This window comes from Betta splendens, chromosome 13, assembly GCF_900634795.4.
Source record: "Betta splendens chromosome 13, fBetSpl5.4, whole genome shotgun sequence".
NCBI lineage: Eukaryota > Metazoa > Chordata > Actinopteri > Anabantiformes > Osphronemidae > Betta > Betta splendens.
Genome location: NC_040893.2, coordinates 19402362 through 19411569, shown reverse-complemented (window position 1 = coordinate 19411569; position 9208 = coordinate 19402362). Strand labels below are relative to the sequence as shown.

At 47.6% G+C, this 9208-nt stretch overlaps 2 protein-coding genes across 2 annotated transcripts; one reads left to right on the top strand and one right to left on the bottom strand.

The window, feature by feature from the left end:
* Positions 1-2170: 2170 nt before the first annotated feature.
* irf2bp1 (interferon regulatory factor 2 binding protein 1) lies at positions 2171-6051 on the bottom strand. The gene is made up of 3 exons (XM_029171721.2): positions 5048-6051; positions 4567-4898; positions 2171-4245 (listed from the first exon to the last, which is right to left on the bottom strand). The coding sequence occupies exons 1-2, from the start codon at positions 6049-6051 to the stop codon at positions 4607-4609; spliced, it is 1296 nt and encodes a 431-aa protein (XP_029027554.1). The 3' UTR covers positions 2171-4245; positions 4567-4606.
* A 400-nt stretch (positions 6052-6451) lies between these two features.
* Positions 6452-8550, top strand: polr1g (RNA polymerase I subunit G). Its single transcript, XM_029171722.3, has 3 exons — positions 6452-6674; positions 7003-7147; positions 7258-8550. The coding sequence occupies exons 1-3, from the start codon at positions 6590-6592 to the stop codon at positions 8057-8059; spliced, it is 1032 nt and encodes a 343-aa protein (XP_029027555.1). The 5' UTR covers positions 6452-6589; the 3' UTR covers positions 8060-8550.
* The last annotated feature ends 658 nt before the right edge of the window (positions 8551-9208 follow it).

The following is a 9208-nucleotide window of genomic DNA, read 5'->3' as shown; positions in this document are numbered from 1 at the left end:
ATCGGCCCCGAGGGACGGAGCGGAGGCGTTGGGATGCAGTGCGTGTATTTAAGTCACGAACGGGAAAAATTAAATCATTGCTTATATTTAAATCTGATATTATGGCCACAAAATGAAAAAAATATACGTTTTATTTATTTTCGTTTGATTTCTTTCTTTCAACCACTTGTCTCTGTAAATGTTTTTTCTTTACATTTTCCCAAGTATCACTTTTCTGTGGTTAAACATATTCCCTGGGGGCACAAACTGCCAACAGGATTGAGATTGCGGGTTCTGATAGTCAAATATTTTCCAATTACTCGTAAGAAATCACCACTGACAGTAAACGAAGAGATGATGATGACCAGAGATCCCAATCAGAGACACGGAACCGCACGTTCCCAGCGTCAAACCCGCATGGTGAGCGTGGAAGTGACAAACTTACTGGTTCATTCGCGCTGCTGTTGCGTTAACACACGTATCAGACCGTTACTTTTATGCGGGACCACCAATCATTCCCGAACTGTGTTGAGCAAAGTGCGCGTAACGGACGTGAGGCCTCCTTTTCTGTGAGCTCCTTGAAGACGTGAACACAATAAATAATGTGATCCTAATGTAAAGCATAGGCCCGACTTTTGTGTTGCGGAATACACATCAAGCCTCGGTGCAGACGGAGGCCTGTGAATGTCAATGCCTCGGCCTAATGGCCAGTCAATGAACATGTAATTGATGCGCAGGCGGGAGGTCGACGGGATTAGACCGTGAGAGGAGATCCAGAAGAAAGGAGAAATAACAGGAAGGAGAGTCCAAAACGCGCAGGAGCGGGCGGGCAGAGGCTGGATCACACTTTACACGGAACCTGCGCCTTCAGGGAGCGTGGCGTGATCCGGGCGGATCACAATAAAACGTTTCTTTGTTCCGAAGCTCCAGAACCATTGGCACATTAAGATGCGAGACGCCTGTCTCTGCGGGACGTCACCTGTGAAGAGCCGGCGATTAACGCCCGTTCGCAGATCAACGCGTGGAATGACGCGACACCTCTGCGTCTGTAATGATCTAATTAAGCTGCTGTCTGCGATCTCCGTGGAAAGCATGCAGTTCAGTGCGTTGTATTATTTGGTTTTCCCTCAGTCTCATCCAATAACCTGTATTTGGGGTTTCATGTCCTCACTAAACCCGAACGCCCCTCAGACCCGTCACCGATCAGGCTCAATGTGGGCGAGGGTTCATGTGGACATGTTTGTTTGATCTGTCTGCATGTTTTCCTCCAGTTGTCGGTTAAGACTAATATCCTGAGTGTCTGTGTTCACCCGGTGATTGTGGAATAAAGATGACGTGAAGTGAGTCGTCAGCGTTGAGCTTGGAGCATTAAAGCCACCGCGTCGTGCTGAGTCTGTTTAATGCGCATTCTGGTCGAGGAGTCAACTGTTTTGGCCACGACACATCATCTTTCATGTGTGGTGTTTATTTAAAAGTCTTCTACCGCACATTCAGGCATATCTCCTCTCCGCGGGCAGCTTCTCGTGCCAAAGACCGTCCATCATCCATTAACACCTCTGTAATTGGTTTAACAATAGCTGTAATGAGCGGACACTAATGGAGGAAACGACACATTGGCCTTCAAGCAGCGCGACGCACGGACGGATAATTCTAACAACTGCGGGTGTTTACGGCCCCTTCATATACAACGCACTTTATCTTGGCCCAAGAGGCCCGGTTCCGGTGAAAAACGAATTTATTACAGACATGGGGCTTGGTCTCGGTCATGCAGTCTGGTGAGGGACCAAGAGCGCCCCCTGGTGGTCAGTACAAACCACACCTGCACTTTAATTAGTTCATTTAATTCTGCACGTGCACAATAGCACGTGCTTAAAACAAGCCTGAACTGAACTGCAGCAACTGTCGGACGTTAAGCTCCAGCCTGTTAAGTGGCTGTTAGCTGTTTTTACACCCACTCTGAGATGTGACTGAATGTGACCAGTGTTAATGTCTAGTGAGGAAACAAAGAAGCACATTGGGAGTTGATTATTCCAAAGGACAAAGCCTGAACCCAGTGGGTTAAGACTGATACTGTTGGAGGAGCAGGTTCATCTTTAGCTGCGGCTGAATACACCTTTTGATGGTAACAGTTACAAGCCTTTCTCAGAAACACACATTTTATGGTGTTGGGAAAGTCAAACAGAGCCAGACATTACGTTTCCATCCTGTTTATTTCTGCTGTCTATTTTGTACATGAAGCTGCAATCAACACATCTAGAAACGACACGTGAACAAATAAACTTGACATGAAGCGACGGGGTTTGTCCCAACCACGAACGGCCGACTTTACAAAGGCTTCAGATAAAAGCACGAAGCCGTCTGATGGCGACTGAAGGGAAACGGATTCAGGTTAATCACTGACTAGACAATAAAAACATTGCACTCCTACTTCCCCTGAGGTTCTCAGACACACAAACAGAAGGTACACATTTTAAAAAGGCACTTAACAAGGGATTGCATTATGTATCAGTGCATATTAAACATAAACTCCCCTCTCTTTATACCAGACCTGATCCGTGGGACAGTCTTTTAATACAGGCCTAAATATGCATCTGTGAATACTAGAGACTTTATATGCAAAATCCCATGAGTAGCATAAACCACATGGGCCTGTAAACCGCTTGATAAAGGTTAAATCCTGGCTATGAAATATAACAATATATTTTTTTCATAAAACATTTACATCCATAAACATCAGTTTGGGCATAAAGTTACCTTTGGTTTGTCTGCGCGTCTGTACTGATGAGCACATACTGCGCATAAAGAGAGAACCCACCAGAGGAAAAAAATAATTTATGTTTGATTGTTCAATCTGAAGCACTTAATCCCCGATTTTGAAAAAAAAAAAAAAAAAGTGTAAATAATATGAATAACGTGACAAACAGGATTAGATGCATCATAGATTTTGGACAGTCCGACGCGATGGACTTAAGATTGGCGGTTTTGAAAGCACGTATTGTGATACCTTTATAAATTCCGTGTTTCGCTTCGTGAAAAACTTCCATACAATTACGTGCTAAAGAATTACATCAGGTCACGGGTCGGGTGGATTCTCGCTTTAAAAAACAAAAGGTTAAGAAAAGATAGGCCATCGTTTGATTACATATACCCAACTGTTGCATATACTATGAACAAAGATTGCACATACATACTATTATAGAACTATACAGTATATAACATTTAACATTCTAGTATAAAATATAGTTCTAGGCCTATCAATAGATATACATTCGTGGGTAAAGCGTAGGCTGGGCTGGATCTTGTATGAAAGCAACATGAACTACAGTCCGATACGAAGTAGGTTTCACACCAGTTGTTAGTTTAAACTCGTAGAATCACTAATGTGTAATTTGAACCAAAAACTGGCAGAAAAAAAATGGCATTTAGTCAGAGAGAAAAACCAAACTCTGATGAGCCCGACCCCCTGCTGTGACTGCTTTGTTCATCAATAAGGATCAGACGTCTGCTGCTGTAGCATCTCTGCTCGTGTTGGAACTGCTGAAGGAAGCTTTTGTGCTTTACTGTGCAAACACAACGTTGAGTGTACAGTTACAATGACCACTGGGTAAATCTGAGACGCCAACTCTGTAACAACGATGGCTTGGGTTCAGGTTTTAGCTACGCGAGCCGTCATCAGCAGATAATGATGCCAAATGCATGATAAAAGTGAATGAAAGAAGACGTTTCAGTGGTCAGAAAACAACTACTGTGTTTGTGAGCTGCCTTCACTTGGTTCAACAGGCACAACTACTGATTGATTAAAGCAGCCACTGTTCAGCTGTTGACTATCTGTACATCAAACAGACCGTTACATCTGTAACATACAATCTGCCGGTCACTGGTTTAGGTCGCAGTGCTTTTTAAACGTGATTTCTGCTTCGCTTCGCAGTTTAGAGCTGGTTTCAGAGATGTTGAGCATGAGCTTGCAATGTACAGGATGAAACCTGATTTCACATTCGTGTTGCATCAGTACTGTAGGATTTAGGGTTAAATTGTCAAAAATAACCATTTGGGAAATTAAACAGCTCAATGACATTGTGCAAAGACAATCTGTGTAATTTCAGCTTTTCTAACCGAGTCTGTTACTGTTGAATAAAACTTGGTGCCTGGAGCTGTTGGAGTTTAGACCCAGGTAGTGGAGGTTTTCTGAACTGAGTCACTGTGTTGCTCGTCTGCTGGAGATATGAGTGGTCCAGTGCAGGTTTTTCCATCTGGTACGAAATGACTCTGTGGTTAAATTAAAATATTAATTACACAAAAAGGTCCTGGCACATTGAAGCTCTGTGCTCCAAATGATACAAATATAGTTACAGAAATGTCAACATGGAATGTTTCAACTGCCTGTTATTAATGGGACGTTGCCATGTCATAAAAAAGCTGCCTCTTCATAATGACTCAATGAACTGGGGCAGAAAGCACTGATACAATAAGTATATAAATGCCCATTAAAAGACAGAAAACATAATTAATTTAGCTGTTGTCAGAGACTCAGGAGCATGCAGTAAACCTAAATATGAATAGAGGCTGATCGGATGTCTGTGGACCTGCCTGCTGCTATGTTGGGTCCTGGTATCCATGGAAATCACCATCACGTTTCTTTCTCCTTCTTGACGGTGACGTCTCCGCTCCCAGCTGCGGATCCACTGGCAGCTCCACTTCCACCCCCTGATGCCGCTGCAGCTCCAGGCCCCGACGAGGCAGCGGACGCAGCACCAGCTCCGCCTGCAGTGCCGAGTATGGTGGAGACCTCTCCCTGCATGAACGCCCACGGCGGACTGTTGGGCGAGTTATCCAAAGGGCAGCGGTCCCCACTGGGGCAATACACCTCCCCGTCCCCCCGCCGGCTCTGGATGTACACTCTAGTGCAGGGGAAGCAGAACCTGTATGCGATGGAAGCAGAGGGGTTGTGAGTTATAATAGTCAGGGTTGGAAAATTTGACTAAAACCTGGGAAACCAAGCAAAAATCATTTATTTTACAACACCAATGTAAGAGACAGACGCTAATAGCAGGAAACAGCAGATTCCCACCTGTGTCCTGGCACTGATGGACACTGAACAAAGTGTGTGTCCTCCAGCCTCTCGTGGCACAAGGTGCAGGACAGAGTGTTTCCCGTCGGATGGGAGTTGCCGGCGGACGCCGACGCGAACTCGGACGCTCCGCTGTGGGGCAGCGCTGCAGCTGCGGTCGCCGCCTCTGCGGAGGTGCTGGACCCCAGCGGCTCGGCTCCGGACCGGGCGGCCGGCGGGCGCGGCTGCCGGGCTGGAGACGAGGCGGGCTTGGGGCTGGTTTGGCTCACGCCTCCGGCCATGGACGACGCGGCCGGGAGGCCGGTGCTCTTGCTGGCGCCGCCCGCCACGGCGGAGTGGACCTGCGCCTTGGCCTGGTTCTGGGACGAACTGAGCTCTCGCTCCAGCTCCGGGGTTATGAACGGTGCGATGCCCATCCCTATGCCCAGCTGCCTGCGGCTCATCTCCGCCAGCACCGGGGCGGGGAAGATCATGGGGCTGTTGATGGCAGCCGTCCTGGCGTTCAGACTCGCCGGCATGCTGGCGAGCAGCCCGTGTGGGATCCCCGCGATGCTCTGCGTCACCAGGTTCGGGGGGATGGCGGCGCCGATCATCGGTCTGCGGCTGCTGCTGGGGCTCTGGCGGTTCGCCTCTGCCGGAGGCTGGCCGTCGCGGTGCAGCCCGTTGGGCGGGACGCGGGCGGTCGAGCCGGCGCTTTCGCCCCGTCCCGCGCGCTCGAAGCGGTCGGCGTGCGGCCGGCCTCCGTCCGCCGCGGCGTCCGCGCGCCCGGACGCGCCGTGCTTGTTCGGGGAGGGACCGGGCGACCTGACGTTGCCGTCCTGCACGCCGTGGCTGCGCTTCAGCTGTCGGGCGCTCGCTATCAAGAACTCGATCTGATTCGCCCCCTCGTAGTTGACGCAGCCGCGGCAGACCACCTCGCTGAAGTCCCACACCACGGTCCAGGGCATCTTGGGCAGGTCGCACAGGTAGCACCACTGGCGCCTGGAGGAGGAGGGCGACGACATGGCCGCGGAGCGGAGCGGAGCGGAGCGCGCGCTACGAGGCAGTGGTTCGCTAACGGGCTAGCACGCGTTAGCTGCCGTAACCTATTTAGCTGTGACAGGTGTACAGCGTGTTTTTGCTGACGACTTTCTACGTTAACTGGCTAAGAACCGCGTTTCAATCGCGTTGCACATTCTACCGACTTGAATTCAGATTAAATATTAAGGTTGTATTTGCGTCTTTTTTCATATACGATATGTTGTTTACCCACTTCGGCCTGCTCGTCACTCTGTCAACTCCTTCCACGACGGACGCTGGGACGTTACGTAACCCCGCGTGGGGCATTGTGGGTGTTTGAGTTCACCTGCCCCACCGTGTCTCCGCGCCCCTTCTCGTCACGCCTGACGTTGGAACTACAGCTGAGACTTGATCGGAAATGACGTCACCAGAGGTCGTAGTTGATCTGGTGTCAACACATGTGCGTCCTCCATAGCCAGGCGCGTGAGCTCGAAAACTGGTGATTTACTTTCTTTGTGGTTATTATTGTAATAAAACACTAAGATGCCAAAAGACATATCATCCTCATCAAGCGAAGATGAAGCGGACAGTCCTGCAACAGAGACACAAACTAAGCAAAAAGAAACCGGTAATTCACGTCTTCATTTTCCTGATTTCCTCATGGCTGAAATGCTAATAGGGTCAGTTAGTTTCATTCACGGCAAATAAGTAACAGAAAGATATTAGTGTTGCAGTAAATTTTTCGATCTTTACTTCGTTTTGAGTGAGTTCCTCTTAGTGAAGCAAAAACGTCTGTGTTGTATTAACGATTTATTTATTTGTAGTAACAGTGATTAAACAGAGTTTTGTCTTACACAAAGGGGATGTTTATTCTTGAAACTCATTGAAAAGTGTTGTTTGTAGCTGTTCCTTGTGTTGTATTAATAAAATAATGACGATTTTGTCTGGATCCACAGAGAAAAAGATCAGCAAGTACGAGTGTCCTGCTGACTTTGTGCCCTTTAGCCACACGCCCTGCAGAAGCACTTTGATGGAGGCTCTGAAGAAAAAGCAGAATGAAGTATGGCTCATTAAAGCTCCTTCCAGCTTCGACCCAAAATGGTGAGTAGTGTTAGTCTTGATTCTGATATTTGAGATTGATTTGTAATTTCCAGGCAGGTCAGTGAACCCACTTTCACCTCAGTTCTAAAATGTAATGCGGTTCTTTTCAGTCTCCATGGTGTCAAGGTGCCTCTCTCAGGTCTCCAGTCCTGCAAGGTTCCTACTGCAGCAGGTGGATCACAACCTGGGACTGACCAGCAGATCTATAAGATTCTGGCTTCCTCACATTGTACCTCAGACCTCCGCCTTCTCACCAGGAACGATAGTTCATCACACGGCATGGTTTTCAGCCAGACTTTCTCAGGCTTGCTCAACGTGTGTGAGAGCTTTGGGGACCGTAGCATGAACCAGGACCCTCAGGTCATCCCCGCTGCCCCAGCTCCCTCCATCCCAACAGGGCTCAAACAGCGCTTCCACCCCTTTGGCAGTAGGACACCCACTCTGACCTGCGTGGCAGAGAACGAGGCAGATGGAGCCACCTTCGGACCCTCGTCCACTACTCTCATCCCCCTGGTAGCCAAACGATTTGTGGAAGAGGCAGGACATGAAGAAGAAGGAAGGAGGAAGAAGAAGAAGAAGAAAGAAAAGCGATTGAAGATGGAACGAGGGGAGGAGGATGATGTGGTGGTGAGAGTGAAACAGGAACCGGTTTCCAGAATTCAGGATGAAGTGAAGATGGAAATCCCCCTTGAGGAAAATGATGTGTTAGAAGAGGAGAAGAGGAAAAAGAAGAAGAAAAAGAAGTACAGGGAGCGAGAGGATGTGGAGGAGGCAACAGAGCCCATTGTGACAGTAAAGACAGAAGATGTGACAGTGAAATACGAACCAATGGACACTTCGTATGGAGACGTAGTGGAGAACTCTGGAAAGAAGAAGAAAAAGAAGAAGAAAAGTCGAACTGAAGACGATTAGTTTGAGTTCACGAGGAAATGACTGCAGCTTATTGAGGAATTGCTTCATGCAAGACTTGTGTTGGCAGAACATCGTGCTCAGCAAAGAGACTTGTGTTGACACAAATAATAAAGTGACTTCATCCAAGCGTCTTCGTGACCGTGTTTCTGTCATTCAAGCTGTGACAGATTTACACACACAGCACGTGTCGGTTACTGGCATCCGTGTGTATGTGGGTATTTAGAAAGTACTCAGGGACTATGTCAGTACTTTCTGCCAGTGGCTGTCAAGATGTGGAACATTTCATTTGTGCTCCCACTGTGTTGTTGTGTTTGTATATATTTACACAACCAGGTTGGAAATGTCTCTGATTTGGCCGATCTAAGTCTGATTCTTCAGTATTGTGTAACATTGCTGTATTTTAACCCAGTGACTCTCTCCTTTTGCCATTTTTTTGTGTGCAGAAAAACATGTTAGAAAAAAAGCGATTAAAGTTGAAATGAAAACGAGAAGCATCCAGAGTTTCTTTTTTTGCCTCTGGGCCTGTAACCGTTCCAGTAAAGCACATTTTTCCTCTGAAGCCTTGTTAACAGTGATTTCATCCAGTAGGAATGAAACCAAGTCATGTAGGAACTCAGACTGCAACTATTGAACTGTGCAGCAACAAAGTGCCCTTTACACATTAGGAAGCGTCCTGGGTTGTTATGAACCACAAAGCAGCGTGTGGGACTGAAGTCCTGCAGCATAAAATAAAAACGCTCATATTTGTAAAAAGGTTCGACTTGTCCACAACAAGGTTTCCTGCTGAACACATGTAGTTAATCAGATCAACATGTATTTTCCCTGCACGTTAAAATCGGCGAAGCAATTTTTACTCCGACCTTCTGTTTAATAATCTACAGGCCTTAAATGTTGGCACCCTGAAACTCGTAAAGTAAACTGCAAAAGTCTGGCGTCAAGTTTATGCGGTTGAATCCCAGGTCAATAAATTAGCATCTCCACTGCCAACAGAAAATCCTTTGAATTACGCCCTGCAATGAAGTGAGCGCACGGGACAGGAGGTGGCGCCACAGTCCAGCCTGTGTGGCTGCGGCTCCGAGACCGGGCTCTTATTTACACGCTATCATCATCTTTTCACTAATACGACACAGATCTGCTGCTGCTGCCGGA